Source organism: Acomys russatus, chromosome 10 (assembly GCF_903995435.1).
Source record: "Acomys russatus chromosome 10, mAcoRus1.1, whole genome shotgun sequence".
NCBI lineage: Eukaryota > Metazoa > Chordata > Mammalia > Rodentia > Muridae > Acomys > Acomys russatus.
The window spans coordinates 50039209-50060596 of record NC_067146.1 but is presented as its reverse complement, the minus strand read 5'-3'; the positions used below and the strand labels follow the sequence as shown (position 1 = coordinate 50060596).

At 40.2% G+C, this 21388-nt stretch overlaps 1 protein-coding gene across 4 annotated transcripts in view; it reads right to left on the bottom strand.

Annotated features, from left to right (window-relative positions):
* The window catches only part of Fam185a (family with sequence similarity 185 member A), a 54355-nt gene that overhangs the window by 7290 nt on the left and 25677 nt on the right, over positions 1–21388 (bottom strand). For 2 of the 4 annotated variants that reach the window (XM_051152105.1, XM_051152106.1), the window contains 2 exons: positions 19128–19223; positions 15499–15633 (listed from right to left, as the gene is read on the bottom strand). In XM_051152105.1, the coding sequence (XP_051008062.1) occupies positions 15499–15633; positions 19128–19223 (231 nt within the window). The remainder of the gene's footprint in view (positions 1–15498; positions 15634–19127; positions 19224–21388) is intronic. The other 2 variants (XM_051152107.1, XM_051152109.1) reach the window with 1 other exon arrangement.

Here is a 21388-nt window from a genome sequence, read left to right as displayed (position 1 = left end):
ATCAGAAAAGTTCCTGACACAGAACATCCAAGAAATCAAGGACACCATGAAAAGAAGAAACCTGGGAATAATAGGCATTGAGGAAAGAGAAGACGCCCGACTCCATGGCCCAGAAAATATCTTCAACAAAATCATAGAAGAGAATTTTCCCAATCTGAAGGAGATGCATATGAATATACGAGAGGCCTACAGAACACCAAATAGAACAGACCAGAAAAGAAAATCTTCCTGCCACATAATAATTAAAAACACAAAATATACAGAACAAAGAAAAAGTATTAAAAGCTGCAAAAGGAAAAGGCAGAATAACATACAATGGCAAACCTATCAGAATTACACCCGACTTCTCAGCTAAGACCATGATAGCCAGAAGGGCCTGGACAGAGGTCCTGCAAACCCTAAGAGACCACAGATGCCAGGCTAGACTACTGTACCCAGCAAACCTATCAAAAACCACTGATGGAGAAAACAAAATATTCCATGACAGGAACAAATTCAAACAGTACCTATCCACAAATCCAGAATTACAGAAGTTACTAGAAGGAAAACTCCACCACACAGGGATGAGTTACAACCAAAACTACACAGGAAATTGATAACTACACCATCGCAAAACCACAACCTCACAAACTCTTGACTGTAACAAACATCAAAATGAAGGGGCCTAACAGTCACTGGTTATTAATATCTCTGAACATCAATGGTCTCAATTCTCCAATAAAAAGACATAGACTAACAGCATGGATGCATGAACAAGACCCAACATTCTGCATCCGAGAAACACATTTCACCCACAAGGATGACATTACTTCAAGGTAAAAGGCTGGGAAAAATATTGCAAGTTAATGGTCACAAGAAGCAAGCTGGTATAGCCATCCTAATATCTAATAAAATAGACTTTCAACCAAAATTAATCAAAAGGGATGAGGAAGGACACTTCATACTCATCAAGGGTAAAATCAACCAAGATGACATTACAATTCTGAACATCTATGCTCCAAATACAAGGGCACCCACATTTGTAAAAGAACTATTGACAAAGCTTAAACCACTCATCGATCACAACACATTAATAGTGACAGACTTCAACACCCCACTTTCACTGAAGGATAGGTCATTGAAACAGAAACTAAGCCAAGAAATAACATTACTAACCAATGCCATGAATCAAATGGATCTAACAGATGTTTACAGAACCTTCCACACAAACACAAAAGACTATACTTTCTTCTCAGCACTCCATGGAACCTTCTCCAAAATTAATCACATAATAGGTCACAAAGCAAGCCTCAACAGATACAAGAAGATTGAAATAATACCTTGTATCTTATCAGATCACTATGGTCTAAGGCTGGACTTCAACAACAACAGAAATAACAAAAAGCCTACTTATGTGTAGAAACTAAACAACTTTTCTACTTAATGACACGTGGGTCATAGAAGAAATAAAGGAAGAAATAAAAGACTTCCTGAAATTCAATGAAAATGATGGAACAACATACCCAAATTTGTGGGACACATTGAAAGCAGTGCTAAGAGGAAAATTCATAACACTTAAGTGCCTTTAAAAAGAAACTGGAAACATCCCACATAAGCAACTTAACAACATATCTGGAAGCCCTAGAAAAAAATGAAGCAGAAACACCCAAGAGGAGTAGACGTCTGGAAATAATCAAACTCAGGGCTGAAATCAAAAAATTAGAAACAAAAAGAACAATTCAAAGAATCAACAAAACCAGGAGCTGGTTTTTTGAGAAAATCAACAAGATAGACAAACCGTTAGCCAAACTAACTAAAAGGCAGAGAGACACTATCCAAATCAACAAAATCAGAAAGAAAAGGGAGACATAACAACAGACACGGAAGAAATACAAAGAATCATAAGATCCTACTTTAAAGGCATATATGCCACAAAATTTGAAAATCTAAGGGAAACGGACAATTTTCTTGATCGATTCCACTTGTCAAAATTGAATCAAGATCAGATAAACAAATTAAATAGGCCTATTTCTCCTGTATAAATAGAAGCAATCATTGATAGTCTCCCAACCAAAAAAAAAAAAAAAAAAAAAAAAGCCACGGCCAGATGGTTTCAGCACAGAATACCGATACTATTCAAGCTACTCCAAAAGATAGAAATGGATGAAACATTACCAAATTCTTTCTATGAGGCCACAGTCACGTTGATACCTAAACCTTACAAAGACCCAACAAAAAAGGAGAACTTCAGACCAATTTCTCTTATGAACATAAATGCAAAGATACTCAATAAAATACTCGCAAAATGAATACAAGAACATATCAAAGATATCATTCACCATGACCAGGTAGGCTTCATTCCAGGCATGCAGGGATGGTTTAATATATGGAGATCCATCAATGTAATCCACCATATAAACAAACTAAAAGAAAAAAAAAAAACATATGATCATCTCCTTAGATGCAGAAAAAGCATTTGACACAATCCAACACCCATTCATGTTTAAAGTGTTGGAGAGATCGGGGATACAAGGCACATACCTAAACATAATAAAGGCTATATACAGCAAGCCACTAGCCAACATCAAATTAAATGGAGAGATACTCAAGGAAATTCCTCTAAAATCGGGGACCAGACAAGGCTGCCCACTATCTCCATATCTCTTCAATATAGTTCTTGAAGTTCTAGCCAGAGCACTAAAACAACACAAGGAGATCAAGGGGATCCAAATGGGAAAGGAAGAAGTCAAATTATCCCTATTTGCAGATGATATGATAGTGTACATAAGTGACCCCCCAAAATTCCACCAGAGAACTCCTTCAGCTGATAAACACGTTCAGCAAACTGGCTGGATAAAAAATTAACTCAAAAAAATCAGTAGCCTTCCTATATACAAATGACAGTCATACAGAGGAAGAAATTAGGAAATCTACACCCTTCACATTAGCCACAAGCAATTTAAAATATCTAGGAGTAACTCTAACCAAGCAAGTGAAGGACTTGTTTGAAAAAAAATTTTAAGTCCCTGAAGAAAGAGAATGAAGATAACTTGAGAAGATGGAGGGATCTCCCTTGTTCGTGGATCGGGTGAATTAACATAGTAAAAAAGGCCATCTTACCAAAAGCAATTTACAGATTCAATGCAATTCTTATCAAAATATCTATGCAATTTTTTAAAGACATTGAAATGTCAATTCTCAACTTTATATGGAAAGACAAAAAACTCATAATAGCTAAAACAGTCTTATACAATAAAAGATCCTCAGGAGGAATCTCCATACCTGATCTCAAGCTGTACTATAGAGCAATAGTAATTAAAACAGCATGGTACTGGCACAGCAATAGGCTGGTTGATCAGTGGAATAGAATTGAAGACCCAGATATGAATCCACACACATATAGTCACCTGATTTTTGACAAAGAAGCCAAATCTATTCAATGGAAAAAGAATAGCATCTTCAACAAATGGTGCTGGTCTAACTGGATTTCTACATGTAGAAAAATGCAATTAGACCCATACTTGTCACCATGCACAAAACTCAAGTCCAAGTGGATTAAAGACCTCAACATAAAACCAGAAACACTATAAGTCAGAAGGAAAAGTGGGGAAGAGCCTGGAACACATTGGCATAGGAGACAACTTCCTGAACAGAACACCAACAGCCCAGGCTTTAAGGTCAACAATTAATAAATGGGACCTCATGAGGCTGAGAAGCTTCTGTTAGGCAGGAGACACTGTCAGAAGAACAAAGTGACAGCCTACAGACTGGGAAAAGATCTTTACCAACCCTGCATCTGACAAAGGTCTAATATCCAAACTATATAAAGAACTCAAGAAATTAAACACCACCAAACCAAATAATCCAATTGAGAAATGGGGCTCAGAATTAAACAGAGAATTCTCAATAGAGGAATATCAAATGGCTGAGAAACACTTAAAGAAATGCTCAATGTCTTTAGTCATCAGAGAAATGCAAATCAAAACAACTCTGAGATTCCATCTTACACCCATCAGAATGGCTAAAATCAAAATTTCAAGCGACACCACATGCTGGCAAGGATGTGGAGAGAGAGGAACACTCCTTCATTGCTGGTGGGAACGCAGACTAGTGCAGGCACTTTGGAAATCTGTCTGGCGCTATCTCAGAAAACTGGGAATAGGGCTTCCTCAAGACCCAGCTATTCCACTCCTTGGAATATACCCAGAAGATGCTCCAGCATACAACAGGGACATATGCTCAACCATGTTCATAGTGGCCTTATCCAGAACATGGAAACAGCCTAAGTGTCCCTCAGTAGAAGAATAGATAAAGAAACTGTGGTACATTTACACTATAGACTACTACTCAGCTATTAAAAATAAGGAATTCCTGAAATTTGTGGACAAATGGATTGAACTAGAAATGATCATAATGAGTGAGCTAACCCAGAAGCAGAAAGACTCAAATGGTATATACTCACTTATAACTGGACACTAGCCCAAGGGGCATGTCTCATGAAAGTCTTCACTTACCAGGAAAGTGGGATAGAGGTGAGGACATCCTACTGGGACTCTGGATGTGAGAAATATAGGAGATAGGCAAATAGATGGATCCAGAGGGTCCTAGAAACCTACAAGAAGAACACTATGATGGGCAGATCTGGGCCCAGGGGTTCTGCTCGATCTATGGCACCAACCAAGGACAATATGTGCAGTCATCATTAAACCCCTACCCAGATCTAGCCATGGGACAGAACATTCTCCACAGTTAGGTGGAGACTGGGGAGTGACTTTCACATGAACTCTGGTGCCCCATATTTGGCCATGTCCCCTTGATGGGGAGGCCGATAGCACTTGGAGGAAGGATAGCAGACTACCAAGAAGAGACTTGATACCCTAGCATCATATTCAGGGGGAGGAGGTCCCCCTCAATCACAGTCATAGGGAAGGGGAATGGAGTAAAAGCGGGAGTGAGGGAGGAATGGGAGGATGCATGGGATGGGATAGCAAATGTGATGTAATATGAATGATTTCATTTTTCAATTAAAAAAAAAAAGAAATCAGGGAAACAACACCTTTCACAATAGCCTCAAATAATAGAAAATACCTTGGGGGGTAACTCTAACCAAGCAAGTGAAAGACTTGTATGATATAAACTTTAACATACTGAAGAAGATATCAGAAGATGGAAAGATCTCTCCCAGGCCCACGGAGCCATAGGATTTAATATAGTAAAAATCACCATCCTGCCAAAAGCCATCTACAGATTCAATGCGATCATTAACACAATTCTTCACAGATCTTGAAAGGTCATTTTCAGCTTTATATGGAAACACAAAACCCCCCAGGATAGCTAAACAATTTTTATTAATGAAAGAAATTCAAGAGGTATCACTATTTTTGATTCCAAGTTGTACTACAGAGGCATAATAATAAAAAAAGCATGATATTGGCACAAAAAAAGATTATGTTGACAAGTGGAATCAAACTAAGTACCCAGACATAAATCTACACATCTATGGACACTTGACTTTTGATTAAGAAGCCAGAAGTATACACTGGGGAAATGACCACATCTTCAGCAAATGGTCCTGGTCAAACTGAATGGCTTCCTATAGAAGAATCCAAATGGATCCATACTAAGCACCCTACACAAAACTCAACTCCAAATGGATCACAGGCCTCAACATAAAACCAGATACACTGAACCTTACAGAAGAGAATTAGGGGACATCCTTGAATTCATTATCACAGGAGTCGACTTTCTGAATAGAACAGTTAGCACAGGCACTAAGATCAACAGTTAATAAATGGGACCTCATGAAACTGAAAAGCAGCTGCACAGCAAAGGACACTGTCATTTGGACAGTGCAGCAGCTCACAGAACAGGAAAATATTTTTTACCAACTACACATTCAATAGAGGACTAATATCCAAAATATTAACAAAAAACTAATTAGACTAGATATCAAGAAAACAAAAAACCCAATTAAGTAAATTGGTACAGATCTACATAGGATTCTTGAAAGAAGAAACTCAAATGGCTGAGAAACACTTTAAGAAACATTCAACATCCTTAGTGATCAGGAAATGCAAATAAAAACTACATTGAGATTTCATCTTACAGTTGTCAGAATGCCTAAGATCAATAACACAAGCGACAGCTCATGCTGGAGAAGATGAAGAGTAAGAGAAATACCTACCTATTGCTGGTAGGAGTACAAATCAGTGTGGTGGTTCCTCAGGAAGGTCCATCTATACCACTCTTTATACCCAATGGACACTTCATCCTACGACAAAAACACTTGCTCAACTCTGCTCTATTTTTAATAGCCACAAATTGGAAACAACTTAGATGTCCATCAACAAAGAATGGATAAAGTAAACGTAGTACATTTACACAATAGAGTATTACTCAACTGTTGGAAGGAAGGAAGGAAAGAAGGAAATCACAGGTAAAGGGATGGAAGTAGAAACAAAGTCCTCCCAACTGAGATAGACCAGACACAGAAAGAAAAATATGATATATGTACATATGTGCTTATATGTGGATATCTGCTATTAAGTCAATGATATCCAAGCTATGATCCATAGAACCACAGAGTTTCGTTATTAAAGAAAGGTAGATCTCATTAGGAATAGGAAAAAAATAGATAGGGAGAGGGGCTGGAACCAGAAGGATCCAGTAGGAAGTGAAGGTAAGGGAGATGAGAGGATACAGAGAGAGACAGGTAAAATTAAAGTCCATATGAGAGGTAATAAAGAAACAATATAGTAGAAACTTCATAGAACATACACACAATTGAAGGCCATTTAAATGGAATTACCAAAAAATGGCAAAGACAGGTCCCCAACTAGAGAACTCTTATTACCAAATGAAGCTTCCAATATCCGAATTACATCTAAGGGAGTTGTTGGCCCACGGGGGTCCTATGGGAATGCTCGAACAACCCAGGCTGTTGCCAAGGCTATAGGTTGTTCTCCACAAACTGACAGCAAGGGCCCATTGCTGAAGACAACACTTACACAAATGAATGAACACAGAGAAGTTGAGCTGCTGACTATACAGAGCCTTTACCCCTGTTCTAGAGTCTCTGGCACAGGAAGGTACTCCGCACACTACCAAAGGAGAAATGTAAACACTAAACCCAACCACAAACCCTTTGATCCACATGGTGTCCTAAGGGAGCAACTAACCAGTATCTGATTTGACTTATGGCCCCAGTCTGTGAGATGGAACCCACACCGGACATTGCTTGTGTAACTAAGAACCTGAAACTTGATAGCCCAGGGATCTGGAGAAAACCAAATACGATGAATTAAAAAAAAAAGTAATAAAGTGGCTCCTAATGACATGCTGCTATGCTCGTAGATCAGTGCCTTGCTCAGCCATCATCAGAAAAGCTTCTTCCTGTAGCATACGGGAACAAATACAGACTCACTGCCAGGCATTATGAAGAGAATGAACGACTTTGGAACACTCAGCACTAAACTGGGTATCTCTATCAAATTCTCAGGGCTCCAGGAATCCATGGAGGAGGAGGCACAAAGAGTGTAAGGGCCAGAAGGGAACAGGTAAGCAAGGCTTCTAAATCAACATGACCAAAGGACATATGAAATCAGAGGTTGAGGCTACATGCACAGAGCCGCATGGGTCTGCACAAGGTTCTCTGTGTATGTTACGGCTTCCAGTTTTGTGTTTTTATGGGATCGTGAATGTGCGAATGGCGCGTCTCTGACCCTTCTGGCTTCTCATGGCTCTTTGCCTTCAGTTTGTTTTGTCCAATGCTGATGTGTTAGTTTCTGTTTTATCTTTTTATATTTCATTTTATTATTGTCCTTTAGAAGCCTGTTTGCTTTCTGAGAGATAGGGAGTGGATCTGGATGGGGGTTGTTGGGAAGGATCTGGGGGTATGTAACCAGGATATATTATGTGAGGGAAAAAAGGTAAAACAAACAAACAAATCCCACAAATAACATGAAAGGTTAAGACAGGGTATTCTCCCAAATCCATTACTCATATGGAGATATTCTCTAGTGAAAACTATCTATATGAACACAACTTAAAAGAATGATCATAAACGTCAAGAATTCAAGGAATTTAAGATTCCCCTCTTTGAAAACGTTAACGGGCTTAAGGAAAATAGCAATAAATGCCTGAGTGATGCCCACGAAAACACAAATATACTTCATGAAATAAAGAAGAAAATGTAGGATTTGAAAACTGAATTCAGGAAAGAAGCACTCGAAGACAAATGCAAGGCAAAATGAAGATGAACTGAAAACCTCATTAACCCAAGTGGGGAACTCAGGGGAAACCTTACAAATAGAGTGGATGGAGCAGAACAAAGAATATCAGGACTTGAAGATAAAGTCGAGGAATTAGGCCACACAGGCACATGAAAAGTAAAAATAAAAGCATACAAAGAACATGCAGGGACCATGGAATGTCGTGTCTTTGAATTATGGGCATAGATGAAAGAGAAGATTCCTCAGTCAATGTCATGGACCTTCAGTAAGACCACAGAGGGAAACTTCCCCAAGTTAAGGAACAACAGCCCCATACAGACACCAGCAGCACACAGCACACCAAGCAGAGTCAGAACAGAAACTCCTCATGGCATAGTATAGTAAAAACACATAGTACACAGAGTGAGGGGTACTGAAAGCTGCAAAATGCCCAAATCACACACCAGAGGCTGATTTCTCAATGGACCTACCACATGCTCCAAGTTCTAAGAGACCATGGTTCTCAACCTACATGACTCTGCTCAGGAAAACTATCTGCCATAGTCAAGGAGAAAGAAAAACTTTCCATAATAAGCTGAAAGAATTCACATCCACCAGACCATCCCTATTTTCAGAATATTGGAACTAGTATTACTTTGTACTAAAGAGAGAAATAAGTATAGACAAGAGACTACAGAAAGAAACTAAATGAAGCTGTGATTACCAGAACACAAAGTAGGGCTAAGAACACAAACAGAAAACAAAACAGTAAAATAAATGTAATCAACACATACCTTTCAATAATAACTTAAACATTAATGGCCTAAAATTCTCCAAATCAAAAGACACAGGTTGACTGCAAGAAACAAAATTCATCTTTCTGTTGTCTACAAGAAATCCTGCTTTTAAAGATAGCTACTTAGAATGAAAGGATGGAAAAATATTGTAGCGAATGGAACCAGGAAGCAAACCAGTGTCACTATCCTAAGTCTGATAAAAGACTTCAAACCAAAGCTAATCAGAAGAGATAAAGAAAGCCACTTCATTCTAATCAAGGGAACAGTTAGCTAAGAAGCCATTACAACTCCAAATATATATGCACCCAATTGTGGTGCACCCAATTTCATAAAAAGTATACTGTACAGGCTAACTAACTTAAACTCAGTACATGATTTCAATGCCCTATTTTTACCAATAAGTAGGTCATATAAACAAAAAAATAAACAGAATGTCAGAATTGAATGGCAGTGGACAGCAAGTAGAACTAACAGATCTACAGAAAATTCCACTCATGCCAAGGTATATGCGTTCTACACAGCAGCCCATGGAAGCTTAAAACATCCTGGGACAAAACCAAATCTTACTAAAATCAGGATAACCACAATAATTCCATATATTTTATCTGGCCACAGTGGAAAAATGTTTAAAATTAACAATAAACAATTTTCTAATAATTACATAAATTTGGGGAGATTAAACAACACATTACTGAATGATGAATGAATTAAAGTAATTAAGAAAGAAAAACATATCTGTAACTAAGTAAAAATGAAAACACAGCACAATAAAATTTCTGGGAAAACATTAAAAGCAATCCTAAAAGAAGAAATTTGTAATTTTCACCTCCAACATTTAAAAAAAATCAGAAAGAACACAAACAAATGAGTTAATGGTACAATTCAAGAATTTGGAAAAACAAGAACAAACCAAAATAAAATCCAACAGATGCCAGGAAACAATAAAAATCAGGGTCGATATTAACAAGATGGGATCAAACAGTACAAAGAATCTAAGAGCTGGTTCTTTGAAAAAGTCAGATTGGCTGACATTTGGCTAAACTAACCAACCAAAAGAAAAAGATAAGCCAAATTAACAATCAGAAACAAACAGGCAAACATTACAACAGATACAAAGAAATTCAGAATTCTATAAAGTAATACTTTGATAACCTATACTCCATTAAGTTAGAAAACTTGAAAGAAATGGACAAATGTCTGTATTTATCCAAACATTCAAAGTTAAACCAAGGAGCATTTATCAAGGCAGACCCATGACGTCCTCAACGGAAAGAACCTCAAGCCCAAATGGATTCATAGCAGAACCAGAAATTCAAAGAACTACAACCAGTATTTCTTAAATTATTTAAAGAAACCGAAACAAAGGACACTCCTGAACCCCTTCTATGAAGCCGGCGTTACTTTACTACCTAAACTAGACAAAGCTCAACAAAGAAAGAAAAGTTCAGGTCAACATCCTTGAGGAACAGACACAAAAATTCCCTAAGCAACACCTGCAAGCTTAACACAGGCAGTTGTATCCTGGGAATACAGGGATGGGTTTAATGTATTTATGTCAATAAGTGTAGTAAATCACATAAATAGACTGAAAGGCAAAACCACATGATCATCTTTATAGATGCAGAAAAAGTTTTGACAAAATCCTATACCTATGTGAGCACCTGGCTCCATTCCCTCTGGAACTGTAAACTAAGAACTCTAACTTTGTGGTCTTTGGAGTCTGTCTGATCCCCTCAGCTCAGAGGTGGCCAGGCTTCGCAGCAGCTCCCCTCCCAATTGTATTGTAATCTGATGGCTTCATCAAAGCCATAGTCAGCACTCTTCTCACTTATTTCTATCACTTAGGGACCACTTTTGTTAAGTGCCTGATGTCAGTGTCTTGACAATTGTAAAAAATGTATTTTATTTTGCTTTGTGTGTGAAAAGAAACAATGAAGATGACGATTATAAGGATCGTGAAAATTCCTTCACATCACTTAGTTTAGGAATCAAGAGGAGGGGACTGTCATTTAATAAAACAAATCCCTTCTCAGTGCCAGTTAGTAAGGGTAAGAGAATAAATGGAGAAATTCCAGGTTGACAATTATTGTGGGTCAAAAGGAAGCCTTTGCTTGCAAAGTGTGTTGGGTAGGGTGCTGTGGACAGTCACTGACCCTGCTCTCCAGTGACAATGCTGCTGGTCATTCACAAAGACGACCTATTGCTTTGGGTGAAGCTCTGGCAGTTATTATGTAACCGAATGATGCCGTGAAGAAAGACATTGACTCGCCAGACTTTGGACTCTGCCATAGGAATCAATACAACTACTGTGTTACTGTTCTTGCTGTTTGAATCTACTTTTCTATGTAGTAATTAAAGTATGTCAGTTACTTCAAACAAACAAACAAAAAATGTACTTTACTATTCCTCTGTCATTGTTTCAGGCAAAAGGTAACTTAATCCCCAGAACTGCATCATGCCTGGGAGACTGGTCTTTTCAAAGCTTTATGACAAAGCTACGACAAACAGCAGTAAAGTCTGATCCTCCTGGTAGACATTAACAATGGCGATGTGGTATTGCCTGTGGTATTCCCCAAATCTCACTTTGTCAAGGAAACAAAATGAAAGAGGACCAGCGACTGAAAACAACTCCTACGTTAACTCTCCACCAGCATACTGTATGCTTTAAAAAGCCTTACATGCATAAACCGATATTTGATTATCTGATGTTTCGAGTTACTGTTCCCCCATGTGGTCCTAAACATACCCATGGCACTAACAAATGCCCTCTGTGTGTCCTAACAGCAGTAGTTATCTCTAAATGTCACGTCAAGAACTACAGTTTTTCTCTTATTTGGAGAGTAAGAACATCTATCCTTAATTTAAAAACTATAACCTAAGTATTTATATCACACTTCTGCTTCTTTTTCAGCCGAGGGCCCAATTTTCTGGTGTGTGTGGAGGTCAGAGGGCAGGCTCTGGTACTGTTCCTCGGGTGCTAGCCACCCTGTCTTTTCAAACACGTTTTCTCAAATGGCCTGGAACTCACTGAGTCCGCTAGACTGGCTGGCCAGCGAGGCCAGGATCTGCCCGTCTCTGCCTCCCCAGTGCTACAGTCATAAGCAGACTGCCACTGACCCTGGTGGTGGTGTTTTAATATGTGGTTGTGGGTTTGGGATCAAACTTCAGTCCTCCTGCATCTAGGGAAGGACTGGATTGGCTGAGCCTCTTCTACAGCCTCAGTTTTCCATTCTAAAAGTCCTACCATTACACCTTAACATATATTGAGAACTCGAGCTTGATGGTTTACTTTGGTTACAAATGAATCTATTTTTTTTTTTTAATTTATTTCACTCTGTAGTTTGACTACAGTGAAGCTGAGCAGTAGTGCTGGCTTCTGTACAAGGCAAGCAGGGCAAGCGTCAGACTTGCATTCAGCAGCACGTTTCCCCTCTAACACTCTGTAGATACAGACTTTGTACCACAGGCGTTCCAGGCTTTAGAGGGTGGATACACTGCATTCAATTTCATATCTGACGTGATGACACTGAATTCTAAAACGATAGAGAAATCAGCTTAGGGAGGTAAACACCTGAACCCCTAGGCTTCCTCTGACCTCAGAACAGCACGTGGTATTTAGAAATCACTACAGTAATGATACAATCTAGACCTATTTTTCAGTAATAGCTGGAGCAAGGGAAACCAGAGAACAGGAACTCAAAATTACAGGCACCACATGAAAACCCTGGGCAAAACTCGATCCTGAGGGGTTGGATTTGATTGGAAGGGCTTCATAGAGAAATTACCCAGAAGTCAGGCTGCAGATATGATCCGGCGCTCTTGGGAATAAGGGTACTGTTCCTGTTTCTCTGCCTCCTAGACCATACGGAAGGCCCAGATGAGCTCTCATCTGCTTGTAACAATAAATTACATGGAAAGCTGCTTATTACTTCTAAAATTAGACATTGGTGCAGAAAAGAATAACATGATCTGATCTTTTTGAGTCAGTCTGTATCTTTTATACACTTGATATATAAGGTCTCTGGCCTTGGGAAACTGTTTAAGAAACAAAGCATAGTGTAAGATATTTTTTTAACCCTCAAATCCATCACACAGCTTTGGGAGAGGCCGCTCCTCTTCAGCTGAGGCCCTCTGTCCTGTCACTCTAGTGGATTTGGCAGAGGCAGCATGAGGATAACGGGGGCTCAGCCTCCTAGAATACCCTGTGCAGCACTCTGGAAGGACTCTGCTGACCCTGTGTCTGGTAGTGAGCAAGAAAGGACTCTTTCTTCTGCAATTTGACCTTTTCTGGTTCAGGAAGTGGAGCCAGAGTTTAAGAGCTAAACACTTGAAAAAGACTAAAGAGGCCAAGAGGCTTTCACCCCAGTAAATACTATGCACCCTCACGGCATTTTCTGGCCTTTTCCTTCCATTTGTGTCATCGGAGTTAGACAGCCTCTGCCTAGCTTTGCTTTCACCCAGCACTGTTCTCTCCAAACCTTCCCCACAAGAGTATAAAGTGATCACGCTAATATACAAGTCCAATTACGTGAATCCCAGGTCAAAGGCTTTCAATACTCTCAATATAAAATCCCAAATCAGCCAACTTCACCCAAATTCTCAGCCACTTTTGTTTTTGTTTTGTTTTTTGTTTTTGTTTTGTTTTTTTGAGACAGGGTCTCTCTGTGTAGCCTTGGCTGTCCTGGCCTCACTTTGTAGACCAAACTGGCCTCAAACTCACAGCGATCCACTTGCCTCTGCCTCCCAAATGCTGGGATTAAAGGCGTGAGCCGCCACGCTCGGCTCTCAGCCACCTTTTAATCCACTTTCCTCTCTTGTAGTCTAGCCATATTTGGCTTCCATTTTCTCAAACTCATGTTAATCTAACTTAAAAACAGTGCCTCCATGCTGCACAGGGCCACACATCACACACACCTGTACAGCATATGCATGGCAGGCACTGGCTGGTCTTTCCCCAATAGAATGTAAGCTCTCTGGGACCTTTGTATTATTGCTCCTGCGTTCCTATCTTCTAGCAGGATCTGACTCCAGAAACGTTTGTTAAGTGACTGTCTAGATAAAAACAGGAAAGGACAGAAAGAAAACAATCTAGGCTAGAGAAAGATAAATAGTTTGATAAATAGGTAGCTTATTGGGATGGATATGAGCAAGAATAATGAACTCATGCACTAATTTGAAGTTATGCACACAAAAATAATGACTGAAACCATAAAAATAGGGGTTTTAATTAAGTTCCAGAATGGCATATGACTTCATGAGTATCGAAATAAAAATATACTGAAGCAGCTTCATTTACAATTCAAACATGCTTACACACACAAATCATTTTTTCTGTTCAGATTCAGAACACTGCTAAATTTTTATTATGGAATAGAAATAGATAACTATTGGCTATTTATAAACTCAAGAAGTTAGGCACCTGATGGCACATGATTATGTATAAGCCCAGTACTTGGTGGGCTAAAGCAGAAAGATTATAAATTCTGGCAAGCCTGAACTACTCAGGGAGACCTTCCCTAATACTGTAGTGAGGATTTTTGAGTTTTGGTTTCTTAAAAAAAAAAAACCACAGAAATGTATGAATGTTTTAATTTTAATCCCAGGTGTGGGATATGTGGCTGTTTCAGTTTGTTTGCAGCAGCTGACTATGATTTGCCTCGTGCTCTAGCAGAGGCATGGTTTTGCCAGCTGCAGATAGTTTCTGCCATTGTGTGATGTTTGGAATTCTGGAGTCTTTTCAGAGGGTATATAAATGCCAGGTCCCGGAGAGGCAGGGTGTGGGTTATTGGTAGCTGTTGGTTGTGGTTTGTTAAGTAGTTGTGAGCAAAGAAGAAACAACAAGAAGAAATTAGATATCCTGACCGCGAAGATCAAACTTTCCCTAAAGAGCTCAACACCCTAATTGGCAGGAAGTAGTCTAAAGATAATGATGCCCCTTTCCTCTCTATTTTTACTCTCCCACCCAGCGTTAGGGGATTGAAAGGGAGATGAATAGGGGTGGAGACACGTGGAAGAAGGAACCCACAAAGTAGCATGCACTGGCTACATAACAAAAACAAAGAAAATTAACCCATCCCAAGTCTCAGGTTGATTCTTAACTCTGACATTCAGCACATTTTTATCTTGTAGTTACAATTCTGCCCAGTAGGCACTGAGTCAGACTGGGGAATGTACAGATGTTTTTATTCTTATCATACTTTTGTTAATACCTTTTTTTTTCAGATTGCGGTTAATTTTCAAATCCAAGAGTTCAACTCACTCCACCCCACCATCCCGCGCCCCTCCCTGGAAAAAGATTTAAGTACATTTTATCTAACACAGGAGCACCGAGTGATCGGAAATGACTGAAGTAGGCCTTCAACAGTGTCTGCATGATGTTACTGACAATCACTGAAGAACAGTGTCGAACACCAGGAAACGAGAATGGCAAAGAATAAACCTGCAGTTAACACACAGAGCCACTTATGCATGGGCTATGACCATGCATCCATGGCAATATGCAGTCTCCTTACCTGTAACCGTCACACCATCACCTTTATGATCTTTGGCCATTTCCTGAACACGAGCTTCTGCATCCACAACTACCTCCTGCCCTGATAACTTTAAATAAGCTTGTAGAGATGACGGGGCCTTGACAGTAATAGAACCTGTGGCAAATTTAGAGTGAAACAAAATAAATAAGCCAAATTGTACATTTAATTGAAAATACTGTTCACCTGCTCTATTTTCCCTCCTCTGCACACTGATTTAAACTGCCATGGATTTTCTCTCTCCCAGGCAGTCCAAGTATCCCTTAAGGCATTTGCCATGACTGCAGACAAGAGTATGGCCATCAGAACATCATGGACTACTAGCTCTTCCATTTGACATCCCAACCCAGCACACACACACACACACACGGGGGTGGGGGTAGGGAAGAGAGAGAGAGAGAAAGAGAGAAAGAGAGAGAGAGAGAGAAAGAGAGAAAGAGAGAGAGGAGAGAGAGAGAGAGAGAGAGAGAGAGGAGAGGAGAGGAGAGAGGGGAGAGGAGAGAGAGGAGAGAGACCGGGGGTGGGGTGAGCGATTGATTTAGTAATTTACCACACATGTGGCATAGACAGGATATGCTATCAGTGAACATTTGCAAAGAGCTAAATAATCGCCATTCCAACTTCCTGAAGTACCATTATGACCTCAACTTTGCCCATGACGATTTGTTCAAGTCCCCACAGCAGCTGCAGGCCTAGTACAAAGTCCACAAAGCCTGTGCTGTCAGTCCCTCTGCTGTGTCACACACAGCTACCTCAATGTCCTGCAGGACTCATGATCTCACTGATCACTACATCATGTGAACCACAGGATCCTGTATGTTTAGTTATGCCTGAAGTGTAAGGCAAAAATAAGATTATTTGGATTCCTTTAGAGTCAGATACAGGCTTTTAAGGACTGGCAGCAAAACCTTCAGCTTTGTTTTCAGTATAGGCTGGCAGTTATTAAAGGAAGACTAAAAGAATAAGATTCTAAAGGAGTAAATCAGAAAAAGCACTCCAGTAGCTGTGGAATCCCCTGTCAAAACAGCCGTGGGGGTCTCAGTGCAAATTTACCAGCAAATTCCTAATTCATCAGCTTCATTCTGCTTCTTAGCAAACGCAGAGCCTTATGCCATAAGGGACAAAGAGAGTCAGCATGACACAGAGAACTCACTCATATATGGGTCATATCCTCTTAGTCAGCTTACCATCAGTTTATTGACTTAAGTAATCTCACACCCTCTTAGTCTTCCTAATGGCAGCAGGAAGTCTGGGTTAAGATAAACTCCTGCGGCTGAAGAGATGGCTCAGTGGGTAAGGGTCCTCTGTGTACAGGCATGAGGTTGAAATCTCAGAACTCACTTAAGAAGCAGGGAATACCCATGTGTGCTGTAGCTCACTACCGGGGGTCGGGGAGGGCGGAGGCAGGAGGACTGCTGAGCCTCTGGCTGGCTGCTAGCTTAGCTTTAGATTCAGTGAGAGACCAGGTCTCAAAGGGTTAAGGTAGAGAGCAATAGGGCAGGACCCCCATATCCTGCCCTGGCCTCCACTCACAATCATGTGCACATACACCACACACTCAAGACTTATTCATACAAAGTGAGAGGAAAGGCACCAGGTAGATAAACCTCTGTATGGCCACCAGCTGGTAGTATCCTCTCAAAAATTCAAACGTGAGTAATAGGACAGTGCCACACACTGATGGCACACTATGTGAGGCCTCTTCACCTTTCCTAGGATGGAAATGTCAGCTCTGAGGTACAGCTGGCTCCCAGGCAGCTCCCAGACTTCCTGAGTGAAAGCATTAGGCCATCCAACATGTTCACTTTATAGGACAGAACAAATAAGCCCTCTTACATTTCTCCTCAGTTCCCAGGGCTAAATGGTGAAGACCAAAGAGACTCAAATAGCTGGCTCTGAACTCCGCAGCAAGACAGTGGCAAAGCTGCGACAGACTGCTAAGGGCCTCACCTAACCCCTATGCAAAAGAACCCTGAATAAGAAGGTAGAAATCTTCATTTCTAGTTATCTCGAAGCTGCCAGGAACTTGGTTTGCAGCAGGAAAATACAGAATTTTAATTCTGTACTACTTCAATACGCTGCTGGAACAATGCTATAACTAATACTCAAAAAATTTTAAGTGGATGAAGAGGGATCATCTTCAAAGTTAAAAAAAAAATAGTTTGCTTTGATTTTTTTTATCCATTGCACAATGTAAGAAATAACTTTCACAGGGAAGCTATTTATTCAAAGCTCCCCTGCCCCTGACTCCATTCTGTTACTAGTTCCATTCATGGTTAATAGCTGTTGCCTTCTTGGGTTTTCATAGTAAAATTCTATGGTTAAGACTTAAATGAGAATGCCCCCCACCAGCTCCTATGTTTGAACACTTGGTCCTCAGCTGGTGGAACCATGGGAAGGATTTGGATGTGTGGCCTTGTTGGAGAAGGTGTGTCACTTCAGGCAGCCTTTGAGGTTTCAAAGCCCACACCATTCTCCGTTAGATGAGGCGCAGAGTGTGATGAAGACGTGGAGTCTAGCTACTGCTCCAGGGCCACGCCTGCCCGACTGTTGCCATGTTCCCCACCATGATGATCATGGGCTGTAACCTTGAGACTGTGAGCCCCAAATAAATGGTTTTTTTTAATAAGCTGCCTTGGTCATGGTATCTTATCCCATCAAGAGAAAAGTAACTAAGACAAAGTTAGCAGTTTCATGAGGACAAGATCATATCCCATTTTATAGAAAACAAGGCAGGGTCATGAGAAACCCTTAAGTGTCAGCACCTGTTTCAGGTCTACCCCCTCTGGGCTCAGAAGGTCTCCTTTGGCTCTGGGGAAGCACTCTGACTGGATAGAAGACTTATGTGACAAGGAAACTAACACTGGCAGGAACTAGTTTCTGCAAGGAAACAATATTATTATTATAATACACCATGCCGTCCTAGCCAAAGTGCACGGATCCTATATATTGTTCTTAATCTTTCCAAGGCTTTTCTAGGGAAGCACAGTTCCTAATTTCCTGTACCCCAGTCACTCCTTGTCACTTGTGCACATGTGTATGCCTACATAGATAATTTTCAGAGGAAAAAAGCATATTTAAGATGACTATTTAGACACAACTTATATTCACCTTTCCAGTGCATAAGAAATACGCAATTTTAAATAAATATGTGAACTCTGAATAAGCTGCCTATATGAGAAGTTATACAGACAGACACATCAGCAATCTGCTTTAGAGAACCTTTATGGAGACACTTCGGGGCCACACTCTGAGGGCTACTGTCCTGCAGGAACAGCAGGGAGGCTTTCTACAGGCTGGCAGGAAAACGTATACTCTATCTCCTGCATGGCAAAACTGAGAGATCCACATGGGAACATTAAAAATTCTACAGGAACAGTCAAACTAGAACAGCATTTTTATTTGCCTACAAAAAGGAAGTCTGTCTTCATGGCCATCTGTCCTAAATGATTTCTGATTGGCTTAGAAAGCTCAATAAGCAGTGTTTAAATCAGATTTAACAGAGAACATTTCTTGAAGGCGCTGTAGATAACCCGGCCACCTGTTTCCCAAATAGCCCATCATTCTTTCCTCACACTGCACACCATGCTGTGACACTCCGGTTGGCTCACCTTCCTGTGAGGTCAGTGCCACTTCCCCCAGCTGACTGACATAAACATCTATGGCACCCCGATGACTGCAGGCTTTCAGACATCCAGAGGACGAATCTGAGAGAAAGAAAACCAAAACCATGATTGCTCTTAATGGAGTAAGTGCAATTAAAACCTTGAAATAAAAGGCCGTGCGCGGCATTTGGGGAGAACCTACAAACCTTGAAAGGCTTTGGTTTTCCCACTAACAATGCCATAAATTTAGCTAGGCACAGCGCATGCCTGAAATGTCAGCACTCAGGGAGGCAGAGGCAAGCCGATCTCTGTGAGTTCAAGACCAGCCTGGTCTATAAATTGAGCTCAGGCCAACCAGGACTGCAGAGAAACCCTGTCTTAAAAAACCAAAACAAACAATGAACAACAACAAACCAACCCATGTCATTATTTTCATCAAAATGTAAACAAGTATTAGACATTTAGGAACCTACACACAGACAACTAACAACACTATATAATCAGCAGAACTCTGAATATGCATCTTTTTAAGTTTAATGTTCTTATGTGTATGGTTCTTTTGCCAACATGTATGACTACACAGCACTTGCATGCCTGGTACCCAGAGAAGCCAGAAAAGGACATGCAGACCCTGAGCTGGAGTTACAGATAGTTGTGAGGCACCATGTGGGTGCTGGGAATCCAGCCAGTGCTCTTAAGCATCTCTCCTGGCCCGTAGGTCACCTTCTAAAGCCTGACTGTAGGAAGGATGGTATGTAGCAATGAACTGGCAGCCAGGGTGAAGACTGGAAAGCATCACCAAGTATTTCATCTAGCCTCATACTGACAAAGTTCGCACACTTCCAGTATTTACCAAAGCGGTTTACCTTGTGTTCAGTCTATAAGCAGCAGTGAAGTTGGGGATAAATCAAAGAATTTCTTATTTTCTCTTTCAGCAAAGCTGCTGCACTGAGAGTCTCAGGTTATCCACATAGACTTTGCTGCATTTCTAGAGGGGCAGCAAGCGTATGGAGTGTCCCTGGAAGAGGGAAGACTGTTGCCACCTAGCACTTCTTTACAACTTTCTGACTTGACAGGTGTCTTTAAGATGGAATAAGAAATCATAACTAAGCTGGTCCTTATATGGACTCAAACTTCCCAATATGATCTGTGGCCCCTGTATTCAGGGGACCAACAGTTTATGGTCAAGGGGAAACAGTGAGAGACAAGGACACTGGAGAGTGACTTGAAGTGTCAGTGCTAAGGGTCTTCTTCCCTTTCCCCACAGCCACCAAAACTCTCATGTAGTATCTGCCTGTCTTGAGAAGGGCAGAGAACATTCTTTTCAGCAGCCTCTCTAAAAAGCACATTCTATCAAGAGCTTTTACTACTTCACCTGAGAAGCAAGATAGGAACTGTGGTTAAGACTGTGTGAGAAATAATACATATCCACAAAGGCAATATTTATCTTTATTTTTTTTTTTAAAGATTTTATTTATTTTGTATACAGTGTTTTGTCTGAACGTACACCTGCAAGCCAGAAGAGGGCACAAGATCTCATTATAGATGGTTGCAAACCACCATGCGGTTGCTGGGAATTGAACTCAGGACCTTTGGAAGAGCAGTCAGTGCTCTTAACCTCTGAGCCATCTCTCCAGCCCAATATTTATCTTTAAATTTTTAAATAATTTCGATAAAATTTTGAAGTGGATTATTCAAGATCTGGCACAAAGATCACTTAAAATGATTTGTCTCCAATCTATACCAAAATGTCCTTTATCAGACCCTAATTATTAGTTTTCAAGTGTCAAAAGTAAATACCAATGCTAGGAAATGAAAACATTAGGTAAACTACGAAAGAGAGAGCTGGCTACAGCACTGCTAGGTGAGTACCTACAGAAACCTCATTTAAAAGCCTCTTACTAAACCCCCAAAGAAGCCATGTAAAAATATATTATGGTAACAACAAACATGTAGGCTACCGAATGTGTACATTTATCATTCCAGGTTGAACAAAGTAACGTGTTTTGTGTTTCTCTGGTGAAAGGGACTCCACAAGAATGTTGTGAGCTACAAACAATACTTTCATTCTCTTCACCACGGGGCAATTAAATAATTATAAGGTACGAAGTAATAATATTTAAATATTACCAGTCTTGAGCTTTGTTAATGGTTCATTTTCCAAAGCTGTCAATAAACTCAAGAAGCATTTTATAAAGAGAAAACAGACATGTGACATTTAAGACCTATGGAGCAAATATGAAGTCTCAAAAAAAATATGGTTATTA